Source organism: Halichoerus grypus, chromosome 2 (genome assembly GCF_964656455.1).
Source record: "Halichoerus grypus chromosome 2, mHalGry1.hap1.1, whole genome shotgun sequence".
NCBI lineage: Eukaryota > Metazoa > Chordata > Mammalia > Carnivora > Phocidae > Halichoerus > Halichoerus grypus.
The window spans coordinates 204796865-204817082 of record NC_135713.1 but is presented as its reverse complement, the minus strand read 5'-3'; the positions used below and the strand labels follow the sequence as shown (position 1 = coordinate 204817082).

General features: G+C 57.3%; 1 protein-coding gene across 2 annotated transcripts in view; it reads right to left on the bottom strand.

Annotated features, from left to right (window-relative positions):
* Nucleotides 1-13420, bottom strand: part of MGAT5B (alpha-1,6-mannosylglycoprotein 6-beta-N-acetylglucosaminyltransferase B) — a 68169-nt gene extending 54749 nt beyond the window's left edge. Inside the window, exons 1-3 of one of the 2 annotated variants that reach the window (XM_078066155.1) lie at nucleotides 13222-13420; nucleotides 9371-9483; nucleotides 40-187 (exon numbers count right to left, since the gene is read on the bottom strand). In XM_078066155.1, the coding sequence (XP_077922281.1) occupies nucleotides 40-187; nucleotides 9371-9483; nucleotides 13222-13289 (329 nt within the window). In that variant the 5' untranslated portion in view covers nucleotides 13290-13420. The remainder of the gene's footprint in view (nucleotides 1-39; nucleotides 188-9370; nucleotides 9484-13221) is intronic. The other variant, XM_078066154.1, reaches the window with a different exon arrangement.
* Nucleotides 13421-20218: the final 6798 nt, after the last annotated feature.

Here is a 20218-nt window from a genome sequence, read left to right as displayed (position 1 = left end):
CCCCCCCCGAGTCCCCCTCCCCCTTCCTGTACCCCTTACCTGTCCACAGCAAAGTGCTGGTCCCCAGCAGCCCGGTGCAGCTCACTGCCATTCTCCAGTCGGGCCAGAGTGTCCATGCGCTTCACCATCAGCTCCAGCAGATCGCTCATCTTGCGCAGGATGCCGCGGGACTCCGGCCCTCCCAGCACTGCAGACAGAGTGTGGGCACAGTCAGCCTCGTCCGCAGCCACCTGGTGGCTCTCAAACTCCAGCCCCACTCCCACTTTCCCAGGCAAAGGAGGGGTCGGGAGAATGAGCCCACCCCACCGCTCACCCCTGCAGGACAGGGAATCCCCCACTTTGCTGTGTTGGGGTACAGAGCCCTGGGCCAACCCTGCTCCCTACCTACTGAGATCATCTTAACATCTCTGGGCCTCTGTTTTGTCGCCTGCAAAATGGAGCTTTAGACCTGATCTCAAGTCTGTGAGAAGACAGGGAAGGGCGGGGGTGGGGGGTAGGAACCCCAGGGCCCCCAGCACCGAGGTCCAGACAGGACTTCTGGATCAGGGCTTCCAAAAGTGCACTCACCCAACCACTCTGCACCTGAGTCTCCTGGCCAGGCTGTTAAAATCCAGATTCTCAGGCCCTAGTCTCGATCTGCCGATTCCCATCTCTAGGGCCCGGGGCCCAGGACCCTGCACTCTGCTTGGCCCCCACGTGGTGTGCATGCACAGAAGAGGCTGTGAGCCCATGTTCAAGGGGCTCAGGGCCCTGTCATTCTCCTGCCAGCCTCTGGGCCCACCAGACCCCTTCCCCACTCCACTCTCCCAGACCCCCCCAGTAGAAAACCATTGTGAATTTGTCCAGACTCTCAGCTGGCCTTCGGGTTCCCAAAGATCAACTCCTGGGCTGAGGGGCAAGGGAGACTTTGTGAAGAATAAAATTAAATGAAAACAAGGGGCTTCAACCAAGATCCCATTAACCAGCCGAGATTCCCCATGATTTCCTTTCTAGTCATTCCTGATCATTGGGGCCACACACACCAGGGTGGGAGAGTGGTCCCTGCCTTTCTTTTCAATCAAATCATGTGAAGGGTTTTTTTTCTTTTTTTTAAGATTTTATTTATTTATTTTTGCGAGAGAGAGAGAGAGAGAGCATGAGCAGGGGGAGGGACAGAGGGAGAAGCAGACTCTCCGCTGAGTAGGGAGCCCCACATGGGGCTCGATTCCAGCACCCTGGGATCATGACCTGAGCTGAAGGCAGATGCTTAACCGAATGAGCCACCCAGGCACCCTCCTGTGAAGGTTTTAACAGTCCCTCCAAACAGTCCACAGATACTCAGGTCCAGGCACTGCAATCCCCAACTTGCCTCCCTGCATCCCCCAAGGGCCAGTTCTGAACCTCTCACAGCAAATGAACCAAGTCATGGAGACCTGAATGCTTCCAGGGGCTTCCGGGGGCGGGAGGGCCTGAGGTTGGGTTCCCCAGAAGCAAACCCCGAGACAAGGGTTTGAAGGCAAGTCATGAATTTGAGAGGTAAAGGAAGCCCCGGTGAGGGACTGAGGAGGTGACACAGGGAGGGGGAGGGGGCCCAGAGAGGGCAAGTCACCAAACTGGGGCAACCAGCAGGTGCTGAGTCTGCCCCAGAGTTCTCCCCCTGGGGGCGAGGGCCATGTGCACACCGTCTCCTGCCAGTCACTGCTTGAGGGTGGCTCCCGGAGACAGCCAACTCCTGCTGTTTCCCACCTGCCGTGGGGTGGCCAGCCAGCTGCAGTGGCTAAGAAGCCCTCGACAAGGAACCACCATCACCAGCAGCCGCAAGTTGGCCGTGTGCATGGGAATCACGGGGGTCACGGGCTCGGGCACCAGCAGCATGTGCTTCTCCAGAAAGAAAGGGCCGGGGCCCGGTGAGCTAAGAGAGGCTCTCGCCTGCCTCTCTCACCCCCCCTCAACGGGACTCTGTAGCCCAGGGACAGTCATGGCAACACTATCAGCCTCTGGGTCCCCAACTCAAGTCAACAATACCAGGTCCTGTCTGCCAACCATTGTCACCATGCCAGCCGGGGGCAGAAGGGAGCATGGCAGGCCACAGGGACCCAGGGGCAGAGGTGGGGAGAAGAGAGGAGCCCGAGGGGCTGGTCTCCCCTGCTCCACGCTTAGCACTGAGCTGAAGAGGGGGGCCAAGACAGGCTTCATGTCACCAAGGCTGCTTGTGACATTTCTGCTTTGCTTGTCTCCCAGACCCCCTGGCTCTGGGCCTGAGCTGGCTCAGTGGCTACTGCCACTTTCTCTCATTGACTAAGTCACCTCCTGGCTCGGTTCCCCTGCTGACTGAGTCCACCTGAGGTCAGAAGGGAGGCCACCAGGAGCCGGGGAGGGTTCCCTCACAGGCCATGGAATCCAGAGCTTTGGGGGGAACTGCAGTTTCCTTACAAAAGCTAGGATCCCTGGCTCCAACACACACACACACACACACACACAGTTGTCCAAGAATGAGAAAGGGTGGGGTCAGGTGTTGGTGAAAAATGCACATCTAGAGGAAGGAAGGAAACACCGTCTCTACCCCATCTCCACACCAGTAGCTGAAATAACTAGCAGTCTTCCCACTTTCCTTTCTCAGAAAACTGGGTGGATTTTTAACAAACCAGTTGAGATGGGAAAATTTCACCACTGTGTTAAGTGAACAAGTTTCTCCCACCATTCTGCCCCACCCCACTCCCTCAGTACTCAACCAGTTAGTCAATCAATCCGAGAAGATATGAATAGCTCCCTCTCTCTTTCAACTCCACAAAGTTGGGGGTGACGGTTAGTCTTTCAAATCATTCTCATCCCTGAGACCCCCACCCAAGCCCATCATCCATCCAAACGTTAATACCTGGCTTTCAACTAGTGCTTGGAGCACAGAGTAAAACAAAGGTGGTGGTGCGGGGGGTGCGCATCACCTCAGCTAGAAAAACAGAGGAACATCAGATGATCTGACCTGGCCACTACTGGGTACCACTCCTGGAGTTGTGCAGTGCACAGCCTGCCCAGCCTCCCTGAGAAGCCCTGATGAGCCAATGCTCACAGCTCAGGCTGGGGTGGTCCCTTCCCCAAAGGCATGGCATGAAAAAGGAGAGTGAGACCACAACTGGGGACACCCTAAGTCAGAGCCTGTTAACCAAGGCCCCCCAGCCGACCTGGCCAGAGTACCCAGGCCCAGCTGGACCACAGAGCCTGGGCAGCAGCTCACTCCTGCAGATGCGGCACCCCGGGGATGCTGAGCCCACATCACTGCTTCTAGAGCAGTGCTATGCTCCCTGGGATGTCTCAGGCCTGGCACCCTGCCCTGTCACACTGCTGTCCCTCTGTCTGAGCTCATCTTGAGCTTCCTTGGTTCCTCCTCACTGCCTGAGCCCCTCCCTGGAACCTCACTGACACAGCCCCCCCACACACACACTCCCAGCCCCACACACAGGCAGCTAAATAGCTGCTGGGGCCAATGACTGCCCCACCTGGCCGAGAGCTGCAGGACCCCAGAAACCAGGCAAAGCCGGGGCAGCACCGTGGCAGGGGACAGGCTGGGGTGCGAGTGACAAAGCCTGTACTCCACCTGCTGTCACCAGCCGCATGGGTGCAGGATGGATGGACATGCCACTTCCCTTCTCTGGGCCTCAGTTTCTCCTCCTACAAAATGAGGGCGTTGGATTTACCGAACCCTGAGGTTCTCTCCTGTTTTGGCTCTTGCCCCAATTGCCTCTCTCGAGATTAGGGTAACAGGAGAGGAAAGAACTTTTCCTATAAAAGCTGGCAGAATCCCCTTAGGGAGAGAGCTCAGTTGTGTTTTACTAAACCCTGGGTGGGCCAGAGCAGAGTCTAGGAGTCTAGATGCCCAGAGCAGTGAGACAAAGAGAAAGCGAAATGACTCTGCATATTCAAGTCAGAAGACTGGAGATTCCTGGTTCAGTCTGGGAGAGGAGAGAGAACAAGGCACAGGGGCTCAGGGCCAGGGCGGCGGGGCAGCCAAAGCGGCCATGCGGGATGGGGGTGGGGGTCTCCAGCTGCAGGGATGCAAGAGGGAACTGTCATCTGCTTGCTGTGCTGAGCAGTGGTCCCAGCCCCCACGCCATCATCCCGACTCTGTGCCAGGAATTGGGGGAAAGGGTACCCTTCCCACTAGGTCAATGTCGGGGACAAAGAGGACGCAGGAGGGGAGAAACTGAGCAGGGTAATTCACAGAAGCAGGAGCTCAGAGCAAGAGGTGGCCAGGGGCACATAACCGCCCCAGAGATCCTTGAAGATATGTGGGGCTCTGGATCGCCCCTCATAGGAGGGATTAAGCCACTTCTTTGAAAATGTCAACAGGGGCACCTGGGTGGCTCAGTCATTAAAGCGTCTGCCTTCGCCTCAGGTCATGATCCCAGGGTCCCGGGATCGAGCCCCGCATCGGGCTCCCTGCTCAGCGGGAAGCCTGCTTCTCCCTCTCCCACTCCCCCTGCTTGTGTTCCCTCTCTCGCTGTGTCTCTCTCTGCCAAATAAATAAATAAAATCTTAAAAAAAAAAAAAAAGAAAAGAAAATGTCAACAGAAAGAATGACCCCAGAAGACCCAAGGGCTTAGGGATGCGGCTAAGGAGATACACTGTCCCTCTCAGATGGGTCTGTAAGGACACCTCCATCAGACTGGACCAAGACCACAAGACCCTCCCCAGTCCCCAGGGCTCAGGGCAGCCCCTGCCGTCTGCAGATGGCACAGACTGGAAGCTGCCCGTCCGGGGAGCTTCCTGCAGGACACACAGGACACGCTCCCTGCGGCCACCGCCCACCCCCGACTGTCAGCGGAGCAAGCTCGCCATGGCTTGCCCTGAGCCACCTCACCGCTCCCGGTGTCGGCTAAATTGAAGTGTATTTAATGTGAAGCCCCAGCGACACATCTCAGGACTCACAAGCATTCCCTCCATATTTCCATATAAATAAGGAAAGCCGGGTGCCAGGAGATAGAGATGGCTCCTCACAGTTAGAGACAGAGGTGCTTTATTACCCACCCAGGCCCCTCCCCTCCCCTCCCCTCAGCTCTCCTCCCCTCCAGACAGGGACATGCTTGTCTGTCTGTCTCTCCAATCTTCCCTTGTCCCCTGCCTTGTCCTCCTTTCTTGTCCCCACCCCAGCCCTTTCTTGCTGGTTCCTAGAAACTGAAGGAGCCCCCACCTCGCCAGATAAAAGAGACCTCCCTGGCCCTTGAAACAGGGGCTATGACTTAGTGTTTGTCCAGCTGGAGAAATGAGCACATTTGTCCGTCTGCACACAGCCACAACAGAAGCCCTCTGAGGCCACTGGGGCTCGGGGCCCGGGGCAGCAGAGGAGACAAGGACAGGCCCTGGGCCCTGGCCCACCCATCCATCACCAGCCTCTGAGGGGAAGAGATGCCTAGCACCGAGGTCCAAGGCCAGAGCCAGCCACGGAGCAAGGAAATATTTTTCTGATATTCCCCAGGTTCAAATCCAGGCTGGGGGGCTGGACGGTCTGGCAGGGCCAGGCCCCAGGGTAACCTCAGGGCAGCCACGTGCAGCTGAACCCAGGTCCTCCCGCCTGCAGGCCTCTCCCCAGAGACAGCCTCTGACCTCTACTCCTTCCAGACAAGATAGAGAGCCAGTAACAGCCGGGCACACAGGCTCGGGGAACCTGCAGCAACATCAGGAGAGAGGCCTCACACACAACTTCACATCCCACCCCCTGTCCCTAAGAGGGAAGCAAGTTCCTCCTTAGGACAAGAGAGGGGAAGTGGACCCAGGAGGCAGGGAGGAGGGACTGGGGTCTGGTGAGGGGGCAAGCAAAAACCCCTCCCCATCTGGGAGAGAAAACCCTCCCCCAAGGCCCAAGTCAGGCCCACCCACCGCAAGAGGGAATGAGGTTAGACTTCTCCAAGTCATGCTTCCTGTCAGCCTCCTTCCCCCTCCTGAATCTTAAGACAAGTGTGCAGAATATAGAAAGAGATGTCTGTCACATTTTTATCCCCAAATTAGAGAACTTTATCACAAAATATAAACTGGCCTCGGGGGGAATCCAGAGCCTCCTCCGGGAGACCACAGTCCACAGAGGCTCTAGTAGGGCCCTCCTCCTTTTAGAGAACACCCTTCTTCTCCCCACCCAGCCTCGTCCTGGGGGGACCCACTTCCCTCACAGGCTTGACAGGCCAGGACACGACAGACTGTCTCCCCCATTTGTGCTCAGATGGTTTTGTTGACCAATGCAAGGATCTTGTTCTGTTTTGTTTTCCTAAATGGCAGTGCCTTCCTGAGTTTCCTTCTCCCGATTCTGCCCTGGGGCTGCATAGACATGGGGGACCTAAAGCAATGCAACAACCCAACCCCCACCCATGACCTCCAGTCTCCCTCCCCAAGTCCCTTCCACCTGCCCCCCTTCCAGCCCTAGTCCTTCGCTGAGGTGGCTCCCAGGCAGAAATGCTGGCCCCTCCCAGGTCTCCTGCAGGGCTGCTCCAGGCACAGTGTGGGGGTGTCTTTGGAGGAGGCCTGTTTTGCAGAATCAGGCTGTTAAACCCACAATGTAAACTTGGGGCTCTTCCAAGTCCCTGCTTTGGGTCTCTCCAAAAAAATCGACTTAATCCAAGAGCGTGAAAGAAACCAGGGGGGACAAAGAGAACTGGGATGTGGACCGAGTCAGGGTCAGTTCTCCAGAAGTCTCAGGCCTCCCTTCCTGTCCGTCTCCCCTTCCCCACCTTCAGTTCCACATTCTAGGCACTTAGCTTCCAGCCCAGGGACCAGGAAATGCGAAAAGGCTTTAGGTGGCTGAACTGGCTCCGAGAACGGATGTCACAACAGACCGGAGACCCGACCACTTCACTCTTCTGCGTACGCAACATAAACGCCTGTGTGTGTCCACCAGAATACAGGTACCAGAATGTTCCCAGCAGCACTAGCCACACAGCCCCAGACTGGAAACACCAAATGTCCACCACCAGTCGAGTGGGTAAACATCACGCGGTGCATTCACACAATGGAATTCACACAACAGCAGTGAAGACAAATGTCTACAACCACACAGCATGACTCGGATGACTCTCACAAATGTAATAACGAGAGGGGAAAAAACGGCACACACAAAAGAAAAGCCACTATGTGATTCCATTCTCATAAAGTCTGAAAAACAGGCAAAGCTCTGTGCTGTGAGAAGTCAGGGTCCTGACATCCCTGGGGAAGTAATGAGTGGGAGGAGCCATGAGGGCACCTCTGGGGGCTGATCACGCTCTGTTTCTTGGTCTAGGTTGCTGGTTGCATGATGCGTTCAGTTTGTGGATATTCTGCAAAACAGCGTAAGCTCCAATGGAAAGCTGGAGCATGTACACACACACACACACACACACACACACACACACACACACCTCTAATCTTTTGTGGATATTCTGCAAAACAGCGTAAGCTCCAATGGAAAGCTGGAGCATGTACACACACACACACACACACACACACACACACACACCCCTCTAATCTAACTGCGTGACCCTGGGGAAGTCCTCTCCCCTCCAGGGCTCTGCCCACCCCTGAGACATAGATCTGGTTGGAGTTGGGACTCCTACCTCCTCTACCAGGCAAAACTGCACAGTGCACAGCTCGGCAGGGCTCCCACAAGCCCCTTGTACTTTGGGGCACTGGCCCCATCCCCTGCCAGGGAGATGAGCAGAAGAACCAGAGCCTAGCCATACACCTCTCCTCCCCCAGCCCCCAATTCCCATCTCTTGGATCCTTGACCTTTCTGGAGGTCCAGCTTCCTCAAGCCCCCTGTAGCAGCCACCCAAGGGGATACGCCCCCTCTCCAGAAGTGGCTTGAGCATCGCTCCTTACACCCCATCTCCTCACACTCCATGTCCCCCATCATCCACTCCCGCACCCGTGACCTCCAGTACCCCTCCCCAAGCTGCCCCTCAAGTGTGCCTTCACAACCACCACCACCCCCCCCCCCCCCCGCTTTCAGCCTCAATTCACGCCCATCTCCTATGCAGAAATCCCAGCATCTCCTCGGCCCTTTTCCCTAAACAACCTTTTCTGCAGTGTCCCCATCTCAGACTGAACACATCCAATAAATATTGATGGAGCTTGTACTACTTGCTAGATGCTGCTCAAGCCCCTTCATATGTGTTATCTTAACACGACTCATGACAATCCTGGGCAGACAGGTATCGTCCCCATTTATCAGAGGAGAAAACTGGAGCTCAGAGAGACTGACGCATCTCTGCGAGTCAGAGGGGGGATACGTTAATTTACATTCAGGCTTGAATGACTAATAAATGTGAAATTTCTGCCAGGAGCTTTGCAAGTTTAAAGAAGTACATGTTAAACCTAAGGAATGGATCTAATGATGAGATGCCAGATGGCATAACAAGTGCCCCTTGGAGCACCCACCCTAGATGACAGCACATGCTCCTTGAGGGTATATTTGCCATTGGGAACAGGGAAGCCACACAGCTGGGCCTTGGGGGTTTGAGAAAGTGGACTTCAACCAGAGACGTCCCCAGAGTAGCAGGGGAGAGCCCACCGAGCCAGCCTGCTGAAGAGTTCCAGAAACCCTATTTGCCCCAGCTACCCCACCACCCTGTGTCCCTCCTTCCCACGGTGACCAGAAGAGCCCCCGTGACCCACTAAGCAGGACTCTGCACTGTTTGCCATTCTTCACTGAGTAGAAAGAGAAGGGAGGAGGGCCCATCTTCAGGAGGTCTCCCAGGTCTGGACCCCATCACACACCCATGACGTGAGCTCATTCAATCCCACCCCTTTCCTTCCCTGTAGGTGAGTTCAGTGACTTGGCCAATGGCACAGAGCTGGTAGATAATGAAACAGGTACAACCCAGGTCCATCTGGTCCCCAAAGCCTGTGCTCTGAACCCCTGTTCCACCGCCTCACAAGGAGCCACAAAGGTCTGGACTGTGTCCCAAGAGCTCAAGGATAAGACACGTGAGCCCATGGCCAGGCTGCCCTCTGCCTCTCCCACCCCCACCCCCTCGGCTGTGGCCATTGCGTGTGTCAAAAGCACAGAGTATGTGAGTCTCAAAGGGACAAGTGTCATTCAGAAACACTCCCCTCCACAAACACACTAGAGAAGCAACTCAAGCAGCCTCTTCTGATGCCTGGGAAGCCCTAACTCAAAGGCCCATCCCTGGCCGGAGAGTCTGGGCCAGAAGAAGCCCGATGATCACAGCCAGGACCAAAGCCATAACAGCATGCGGGGTCACATAGCCTGAGCCAAGGCCCCTCTCCATTCCCACGTCCATAGATGTGGTGGCCTGGATCCCTGGGACAGAGCCTCAGGGAGTCCCTTGAGTTGCTAGGTTCAAGGGCCTCCTTCTCCTCAACCCACAAACACCTGCACCCATTTCTGACTCCCCTTTCCCCACCAAGATACCTTCTGTGCGGATGGTGAAGGGGGAGTCCCCCGGGCGCCGGGCAGAGAACTGGCCTCCCAGAGACGTCATCAGGAAGCAGAGTGAGAAGAAGCCGATGCCCAGGACAAAGAGCCTGCAGAGAGCAACAGGGCAGGTCAGAAACAGGTCAGTGGAATGCACCCCTATCCAGCAAAGGCTCTGTACAAATGAGTGGGTGAGGGAGTGAGGATGGAACAGATGGATGGAGGAACAAAAGATCCAGGGCTGAGCCTGGAATAAAGAGAGCTCGACTACAAGGAGCTGGCCATGAGGCTCACACAAAACCCCAAGGGACAATGATACAGGCATAGCTCGGGCAAGTTCCAGCCTCCAGATAGAGCCTGGCTCATTAGCAGAGGTTCTCAATGTGTGCTCCCCAGACCAGCAGCACCGGCATCACCTTGGGATTGTTAGAAATGCAAAATCTTGGGCTCCAGTCCGAGGCTTACCAAATCAGACACTCTGGGGGTGGTGCAAGCAACGTGTTTTAACAAGCTCTCCAGGCAATCCTGACACGTGCTAAAGTTTGAGAACCACTGGTATAAATGGAAACAGCAGGCGCTGATGGCAGCCAGAGGGCAAGTAACTAGTCCAGACGGAACCCACCTGGATCCCGTCATTCACCTGCGCCCAGCTCAGCGCTGTGCACACAGGTCTTGCCACGGCGCTGGCTTGAACACCTCCTTATCATGTTCGAGGGGGGTGGCGTGTGCCCCCACCCCTACCAGAGGGTAAGATCTACAAGGGCAGGGCCCAGAGTCTCCCTAACCCACATCTCTACCAGGCAGACACATAGTAGTTGTCCGCACTGGACTGGGCAGAGTGAGTGGACACCAGTGCATGGGCGGTCATCCGGGGCACGGATCAGGAGAGCTGGGCAAAACAGGACTCTTGTTCATTCCTTCAACACACAGTTGAGTATTTCCCAGGTGCCGGGCACTGGGGTAGCCCCAGGGGGACAGCAGGAAACCCCAGGCTCCTGCTGCTTCCTCACCAGGTGCTGGGTCCCAAACAGGAGAACTGAGCTAACCAACGTGGGGGAGGCCAGAGGTGGCAGTTGTTCTGGGACCTTGAATGTATCAGAGGACTTGCAAACCTGGCGGAGCTGAAAAGGGAGTCTCCCACCCTGGTCAGGATGAGGAACCCCATCTCATGTGGAGCCAGGCGCACCACAGGGAGCCCCCACAAATCACGCTAGAGGCCTCCAGCCCTCTCACCTGCACCCGCCACCCTCAAGCCCACATTCGTTTGTATCTCCAGGCAAGACCTGCTTTATGCATTTTAATCTTCATTATTTGAAGCTGGCAGAGCAGTATTTAATTAAAACTTGGCCCATTAAAGAAAACACACAATTGCAGAAGAAAATAAAAGCACAACAAAATTCCCACCCCATATTTAAATGAAGCTGTTGGAGATTAAATCAGAGAAGGTGCAGAACCCCCAAAGCAGAGAAAGCACTGAGGGCTTCCCCCGGGAGAGGACAGGGAGGACAGGTGAGACAGCGTAAGAGACACTGCTCCCTCCCCTCTAAGGACCCCCTCACTGAATTCCACCACGCTTGGGGATGAGGCCCTGGGATCCCAAAATGAAGCCAGGCTGCTCTCAGCACAGTAGCCAGAGAAACAGTGGAGGAGGTCGGTGGTTGCACACCCAGGAAGATCCTGAGGGAATCAACTATTCGTCCTCCCAGCCTGAGGACAAGGACGGATTCCTCAAGTTTATTGTCCCTCACTTCCCCAAACCCTCTCCACAGCTATGGGGACTGTATTTAGAGCTAGGGACCTGGGCTGCAGGGTCCAAACACCTGCTATGAAAAAGGGGTCTAAACTTTTAGCCCAGAATCTGGAGTCCCCAACGCACCTCATCTGCATCTCTCTCTGCCGGACCTCAATCCTAGGGCCATTTACAGTAGATTCAAGTTAAAATGGTTTCGTCCACCCATGTTATCTATTCAAGCTACATTCCAGGAGCAACTACAGAATAAGGTTCCTGCCAGAGGGAAAACAGGGGGAACAGGGCCCCCAGTCTGCCCTTAAAAACTAACAAGTAGAGGTGACGTGGTGGGAGGCCAGCCCCCCTCCATCTGAAGGGGATACAAAGACTCCACTGGTGGCTGTGGGTCTCTGGGCAGCCTAGGGAGACACTAGGTGAAGACACACAAGTCGAGGGGAGGGGAACCTATGCAATCCCCCCTCTGAATCCTGCCTTCAGATAAGAGCCCGGAAGAGTCAGGACCCCAGAGGGAAGGAGCTCTGGGGAGCGGGCGCTGTCCGTGGTGCTGGCTACCGCGGCTGCCTCCAATTGCACCAGAAAATGTCCAGTCAAAGCTGGACACCCAGTTGGCTGGCCCTCCCATGACTTGGAAGGCGGGGTCAACATGGGGCGGCAGACTCGGGAAGAGGACCCTGTAAATGGTCAGCGTCAGCCGGGGATTGGAGGATTTCCCTGGAGGAGTAAGGCCCTTTCCAGAGATGCCCACTTCCTGCCCTGCTTCCGTGGGAACCTTCTGTCAGGGCTCTTTTGGGGCTCCAGCCACCTCCCTGTCTCCTGCCCTAGGCCCTACCTTCAGCACCGCCAGCTCTACGATCCTCCCCTCCCGCATGCTCCAGATGGTGGTGGTCCATCATGACCCCTGCCCTCACGAAAGCTGTCTCCTCAGCTCCACACAACAGGCCCGGCCCACCCAGGAGGTGCTGGGGAGGCCGGAGACACCTGAGCCACGGTCTCCCCGCCAGGGGCTGAGAGGGAGACCAGCGGGGGCCTGGCAGGGGCGGGGGATCAAAGCCCGCCCCTCCCGCAGCGCAAACCTCTGGCGCCTCTGCCTGCCCACTTCCTGCCCCAGCAGAGTGGACCGCACCCGCACCACACCCACCCCGTGGCCCTGTGGGGAGTGCAACTCCCACCCCTCCCTAGGTGCCCTCTGCTGCCCAGTCTCCCTGGGCAAGGTGGCTCTCCCACCCCGCTGGGCACCCATCGCTTAGCATCTCCTCCCTGACCCAGGCCGCAGGCCAACTCCGCAGGCTCCAGGGAGAGGAGAGAGCTGCGCCGGCCCTACCCGGCTCTGGGGCCCCCGGGATGGGTTCAACAGAGACCAGCCAGCCCCGCGTGGCCCCAGCCCTGCCTAGCCTTGGTCGCCCGAGATTGGGGTGGGGGGGATCGATCTTCGCCCCCGTCCTGCCTCCAGAGGTTCCCGGAGGTCCCGGCTCCCGCTGCCCTGGAGCCCCACAGCGCCGCCCCTGCCGCCAACCCTCCATGGCCCGCGATCCAGGGTCGAATTCCCAGCAGAAGGGCTGGAGCGGTCCTTGCTCCGATCTCGAGGACCTTCCCGATGGAGATAGGCCCACACCCCGCAGCGAGAAGGGGAGTGCGAGCAGAAGGCGGGGGCAAAGGGGTGGCACAGGTGGAGGACTCAACCCAGGGCTCGAGGCGCACGCTAGATGGGGGTGCCGCCCTGCACAGCGCACTAACTTCGCCACCGGGTGGGGCCGTCTGCAAAGTGGGAAGGACCCCAAAGGGCAGGAAAGGGGCGCCCGGGGCGAGGCCCAGGACCACAACCTGGGTGCTTTCTGCCCCCATTCCCACCCTCGCATCCCGAGTCCTCTCCAACCTAGACCAACTCGAGACACGTCTCAGATTGCCCACCCCTCCCCACCCAAACCCGAACCTCGGCTCCATCCCTTTCACAGCCCCACTGGCCACCACAGGGGTTGAAGCACGAACCGCCCCCTCTGCCACTGGGACAGGCACCCTCTCAGGAACGACCTCGCCCACCCCTACCCGGCGCCCCCTCGGAGAAAAAGACCTCCCCGCGCCAACCGGGAGAGAACTTTACCGAAACGGTCTCAGGGTGACCAGGCATCTTCTGACCATTATCTTCCCATCGGGGTTGACTGTGATCATTGTTCAAACTTGTCTGGGCGAGGAGCCGCGGGCGAGGCCAGACGCACCGTCCCGGGCCCTGCTCCCGCCGCGTCCCGGCAGCGAACCCGCTGCGGGCCAAAGCCGGGTCCGAGCGAGGCGGGGGGGCGCGGGGACTCGGCGGCTTCGCTGCTCCGGCCGCAGCCGGCGGGGTTGGCGCGGCCTCCGCGGGCGGGCAAGGGGAGCGACGCGGCTGCCGGAGGGCGGCGAGGGCGCCCAGCCGGGCCGTCTCTGCGTCTCCGCCCTCCCCGCTTCACATTTTTGGGGCCGGGAGGCGGCGCGCCCCCCGACCGCCGGCCGTGCGTCTGCCTGCTCGGGCTCGCTCGCTGGGCGAGACGGCGCCGCGGCGCGCAGACGGGCTCCCCGCCGCGGGCGCCCTCATCCCCGGGCCCGCGCCCTCGGTGCCGACTAGAGGCGGCCCCGGGCCCGCGCCCCGGCCCCCCGCGCCTCCGGGCCGCGCCGCTCCCCGGCCCGGCACCGCGCCGCGCCCATGGCTCTCGGCGAGGGCGCCCCGCGCCCGCTCTGCCGCCCGCTCTCGGGTGTCGGGTGTCCGGCGTCCGGCCCCGCGCCGCGCTACGCGGGGAGGCGCCGCATTGTTTCCTCGGAGGAGGCGGCCGAGCGGCTGCTGGGGCGGCCCAGAAGCGGCCGCCGCGCTTCCTCGGCGCGCCGGCGCCACCTCGTGGCTGCGGCTCGGCAGCGCGTCCTCCCGGCCCGGGTTGGGGGGGTGGTCCCTGCGCCTCCCTCCAGCCTGTGTAACGTCCCCAGCCCCGCTTTCGGCTCCTGCGGAGCACAGAAAAGGTCGGCGCTGGGCGAAGACCCCCCCCTTCCTCTGGTCGCTGCCTCTGCCCCTCGCCTCGTGGGCTTCTGCCCTGGTTCCTTCACACCAGCTCTGACGTCGCTCTGCAGCCCTCACCCATCCTCTGGCCCTGTCTGGAAGAAACTGCCGTGGCTCCCCTTTACTTACTGAGCTGAGTTCAAACTCCGCCTCTTGCGCTGTTCGTGCTCTTCCACTGAGCCCAGCAACCAGACCGCGCTGTGTAGACCGGGGGTCTAGTCTCAGATCCTCCATTAACCAGTGGCTGACGCCTACAAGTCAGGGAGACTCCAGAGCCTCAGTTTCTCCACTATGAAACGAGAGTGACCTGAAGTTGGCTAAGGCTCTTTCCAACTCTATAAAGCATTTACGTGCCCTCCACCCCAACCTCCTCCACTTCTTGACTTTGGAGATGCGTCTTCCGCTGCAGCGGTGGGTCAGCGGCTTCTCCCAGTGCATCAAGCCAGGGCAGCTACCAGAGCCAGGCCCGCATTTGAGAAAGCACTCAGGCAGAAACAGCACTTGCCCGCCCAGACCTTGACCAAGCACAGACATGGACGCACCTTGCTAGGAAGAGCCCAGGCCTCAGGCCACGTGTAAAAGGACACAGATGACCCTGAGGGTCCTTCCATCCCTGGCAATGATTGTGCAGTCTGGCTCTGAAGAGGAGAAAACCTTTCTTTTCAACCACCCGGCCCTAGTCCCATCCCGCTGGGGCCCTCACCCCCACCCCCTCTGCTAGCCCCCCTCCCGGCCCCATCTGAGCCATTTCTCACCAGCGATGACCCATGCTCCTGCTTTTCCTGCTCCTTCTTCATCAAAATTCACCTGTCCCGTGTTCCATCACCTCGCCTTGCTCTCTGCTAACATGAAAACAGACGATGAATTGGTGTTGGCAGATTAATGTTACTCCAGCTAGGTAACAAACCTGCATTGAACAAGGACATGCCGACCATGCCTCGGTGCAGAGGAGTGGCGAATGGTGGCGGGAGACAGGCATCATGGCAGGCTGGCCCAGGAGCTATCTGAGGGCAGGGGGTCTCTGCCCGGCCCACACCAGCCACACACCCAGGCACTAATTTAAACCCTGATGTCGGGGCGCCTGGGTGGCTCAGTCGTTAAGCGTCTGCCTTCGGCTCAGGTCATGATCCCAGGGTCCTGGGATCGAGCCCCACATCGCGCTCCCTGCTCCGCGGGAAGCCTGCTTCTCCCTCTCCCACTCCCCCTGCTTGTGTTCCCTCTCTCGCTGTCTCTCTCTCTGTCAAATAAATAAATAAAATCTTAAAAAAAAAAAACAACCCTGATGTCAAGGTGAACGCCATATCTACACTGAGGAATGAAATGGCCCTTGCAATTGTGTGTCTCTCCTGTAAGCTCAGGGCGGGGGGGGGGGGGGGGGGGGGCGCGGAATTAATGCTTCTGGCACTTTAGGCCAGAGGTGGAGGAGAGGCACAGCCACGTCTGGTTGGGCTCAGAAGGCGGGAGTGGGTCTTCTCCATCCCCTCTGGGCCTTGCTCTCTAGCACGTGGGCTTTGAGGTAGGCAAGAGAAGGTGCCCGCTGCCATTTGCCAGCAGGCTGTGGCCAGGCAGGGAGGTGTGGGGTAGACAGTAGAAGATAACTCTGCGAGCCAGACCAGCCAGCCGCCTCCTTTCAGGCCGTTCCTGTCTTGTCGGCCTCTCGTCTACGGTAAAGACCAGGGTAAATGGTCCTGCGTGCTGTCTGTTGTAGATATTAGGAGGAAGTTTGTGAATCCTTAGTCATGCAACCTCGGGTACGCTCTCTTCGTGCCTCAGTTTCCTTGGCCGTCAGTCGGGCTCTTTAGAGCCTGCCTCCCAGGGGGACATGAAAATGCACCGGCTGGTGCATGTCAGCAGCCCGCTGCCTGGCGCCTGTGAGTCCTCGCGTTCGGCAGTTATGATTTTTCCTGCTACCGTCTCCGTGCGTGGACGCTGTCGGTGCCCCACCCTTTCCGTGGGCATGCACCTCTGCAGGCCAAAAGGCAGATTACCGAAGATACATGCAACACTGCCTGAGGCTTTATTTCTGGCTGTGGGAATATGCTCAAACATGCAAGAGCAAGACAGAAGTGTCAGGGCCCTAATGCCCTGGAAGCAGCCCTCAAGGAACGGACAGATACCCATTTCCCTCTCCCTCGGGTGGGATGCTCCTGCATGTTCCACATCGGCTCCCAGAGTTCCGCAGTGAGACTGTGCTCCAGCTGCCCATGGTGGTGGCCGGCTCTGCAGCACACCCCGTGCTGGCTTTCTTCCCCTCCTTGCCTCATCCCCTACTCTTCTGTCCACGCTCCCAGGGTCACCTCCAAAATAAACTACGGGCACTTGCATCCTTGTCTGAGAACCTACTTCCGGGGAACCCAAGCCAACACCCTGCCCTCCAGGCCAGAGGTTCTCAGCCCAGACTCAGCGGAATCCCCTGCAGAACCTAACAGAACAGAATCTCCCTACCTTGATTCCATCCCAAAGATGGGGCCTGGGTACATTTGTTTTCTTAATGCCATGGGTTATGCCAACATAACTGGTCAGGATGGGGAACCACGGTTCTAGAGAAATAGCCACGGCCTTCTGAGAAGGAACCAGAGCCACCCTAAACAAACTAGAAGAGATTAGAGAAGCAGGAATTGGGGGGCACAGGTCGTACCAGATCCCAAAAACATCCCCTTTTCACTCTTTCTCTCTTGAGGCTACAAACAGAACCACAGGCTAGCCCATCGTGGGCATCAGGCCGTAGACTGCATCAGCCTGGGCACTTGGAATACAGCGCTTCCTGGTCTCCCCTGCAGCCCTCCACGTGGGCCTGAGGCCTGGCTGGAGGCTCAGAAGCCCGGAGCAGCAGGAGGCCCTGGGGGGCTGGAGGGCCTCTGTCCAGAAACGGGGAGCAGGACTCTGGGGAAGGGATTTGGGGGAAGTGGGTGATTCATACTGTGCAGGGGTATCATACTCAAGATCCCTAGGGGTCGGCCAGGCAAAGAAGGGAAGGAGCCCTAGTCATCCCCTAGGCCCACGATAACAAACTAGCATGTCGGAGGGGCTTAAAATAAGAGGAATCCGTTCTCTCAAGGTTCTGGCAGCCAGAAGTCCTAAATCAAGGGTTTGGCAAAGTCGGTTCCTTGTGGAGGCCCTGAGGGAGAGTCTGGCCCATGCCTCTCTGCTGGCGTCCAGTGGGGGCCAGAGATCCTTGGCATTCCTTGGTTGGCAGCTGCATTCCCCCTATCTCTCCTCCATCATCACAAGGCCTTCTCTCCATGTGTGTCTCTCCGTGTCCTCTCCTCTTCTTAGAAGGACACCAGTCTTTGGATTAGGACCCACCCTACTCCAGTATGACCTCATCTTAATGAATTACATTCTGCACAGATCCTCTTTCCAAACAAGATTATGTTCTGAGGTTCCAGGTGAACCTGAATTTGGGGGGGCACACTGTTTGGCCTACTACAGGGACCTAGTGGGAAGCGGCCACAGTGGTTAGGCAGTGCTAAGGACCAGAGCTCCCCAAAGGGGACATGCACCGTTGCTTTGTATGGGCCCAGTTATTTCAAGAGTCAGAAATCTGGACTTCCCACGCGCAATCGCATAATTGTAAAATGCGGACTCAATATTTTTAGAACATTATGCAAGACCAGTAAAATTCACCGGAGGTCTGCCATCTGGGTCCCCTGGGGTGTCAGCAGAGGGCAAAGCAGGGAGCCCACCAGCCCTGCGCAGCCAGCCAGCCCAGCTTCTCTGGGGCCAGGCCCCACTGCAATGTCCCTCGCTGCCCCCGGAGGAAGGTCAACACTCCTGGGTGCACTCAAGGGTTCCCCGCAGGCCCCCTGCCCCCTCGCTGGCCCCCCCGGAAGCCTCTTGGGCGTCAGAGCCTTGACTGCCACCCCCACCTTCTCAAGGTTCCAAGGCTGCTTCTGAAGCTCCCAGACAGGGCCCGGGCTGGAAGAGGAAAGAAGGAAACAAACAGTTTACTACGGTGTTTGAAATCCTCACTTAATGTGCCTCGACTGCAGCCGCAGACAGCACATTAAGAGGCAACAGGCCATTGTCCTTCGCTGGAGTGCGGAGCATTAATAATGTCATAACAGCATTTCCTGACACTGTGCACAAATCATCACCAGCCTCACCGGGTGAGCAGCCCTACACAGACGCCAGCTGCCTGGAGCCATGCAAGGAGGCTGAGGAGTGGGGAGAGCTCTTTCTCCAATGCATATTTCATGCTTTCTGTTTCACAACATTTAGGCTAATCCTCTGATTGAAAAGCAGCGTCTGGGGTTTATTTTTATTTATGCCAGAAGGCCATTCTGCCACACAGCTTGTGGGAGCTGGAAGCAGAGCTCTAGGACTTTCCCTGTTCTGCAGGGAAGTTAGCTGCTACATGTGTGTCTGCATCTGCGCTTTTGCGTGTGTGTGTGTGTGTGTGTGTGTGTGTGTGTGCGCACGCGTGCGCGCACGCCCATGGGAGCTGGCAGGCAGAGAAGCCAGGGCTAGATGAGACAGGGGACCCTCCCACGAGGGCCCCATCCCAGCACTGGAGACACAGGTGAGCCCTTCATTGAACATAATCATGAGATCTCATTTACCGAACACCTACTATGTGCCAGGAAATGACTTGGGGACTTTGAGTGTGTTACCATGTTCACGTCACTATTTTACTTAAATCTGTTTCACAGGGCAACTTGAAAAAACAATGACCCCCTTTCTTTCTGGACAGTTCCTCCTGCACCACAGATCAGTGGAGCAGCCATGCGGGGTCAGCAGGATCACGGTCTTCCAAAGATGGTCACATCCTGATCCCTGGAATCTGGGATTATGGCACATAACACGGCAAAAGGGGATTTAGGTTGCAGATGGAACTGAGGTGGTTCGGGGCGCCTGGGTGGCTCAGTCGGTTAAGCATCTGCCTTTAGCTCAGGTCATGATCCCAGGGTCCTGGGATGGAGCCCTGCATTGGGCTGAGCAGGGAGCCTGCTTCTCCCTCTCCCTCTGTCCCTCCTCCCTGCTTGTGTGCATGCTCTCTCTTTCTCACTCTCCCAAATAAATAAATAAAATCTTTTTCAAAAAAAAAAAAAGTTGCTAATCAGCTGACCATAAAATAGGGAGATCATCCTGGATTATCTGCATGGACCTAATGTAATCAAAAGGGTCCCTAAATATGGAAGGGGAGAGGCAGTTGGAGTCAGTGTCAAAGTGATGAGATGTGAGAAAAACTGCACTGGCCACTGCTGGTTTTGAAGATGGAGGAAGGGACCACGAGCCAAGGAATGCAGGTGGCTTCTAGAAGCTGAAAAAAGGAAGGAAATGGACCCTCCCCAGAGCTTCCACAAAAAAAAATGCATCCCTGTCACAGGATGTCCTGAGAGTACCTCTGTCCTTGGCCAAGAGGTTGGAGTCAACAGGATCATGGGGCCCCAGGGCTCTAGGGCTGTCTCTCCTGAACAGCTAGAACCTAAACCTGGATGGCAGCCAGCAGGGTCTGCCCACCTGGCGCTGATGCCCCCATTCTCCTAACCTGATCAGTTTATCAACCAGGTTCAACGTAGTCCTCCAGCCTCACCCATGGAGATGAATATACTCTTTCTTCCTGTCTCTTAGAGAAAGGAAGGACCTGAGGTAGGCTCAGACTTGCAGTGGGCTCCTTGAGCAATGCTGGCACCCCCCCCACACAGTCCATCTGCAAGCCTCCCAGCCTGAAGATGCTGCAAGCCTGAGGTTAATGACAGACCTTGCCATTTCCTTGCACATTTTGAAAATAGTTACTTGTAGGGCATTGTTAAGAGTTTGCCCCTCAGTGCTATTTTGGTTGACCGTGGTGTACCGCTACATTTAACTTGCATGGGAGAAGCGTCCTGTTGACACACCCCCACTTCGCCTCTGGAACCCAGGAAAGCCAGATGCCCAACGCACAATGAGCGGAGATGTTGGACAGCAGCGTGCACTCGGCCCGGGCACCCAGGACTCCTGTCCCTTCAGAACCCACAGTGTATGGACAGAGCCCTTCCTGCTGAGCTGGATCTTTCTGGCTTATGTTCCCTTCTTTTTGAAATCAAAGTGACATTCACATAATATAAAATTAGCTACTTATAATTGTATCAAA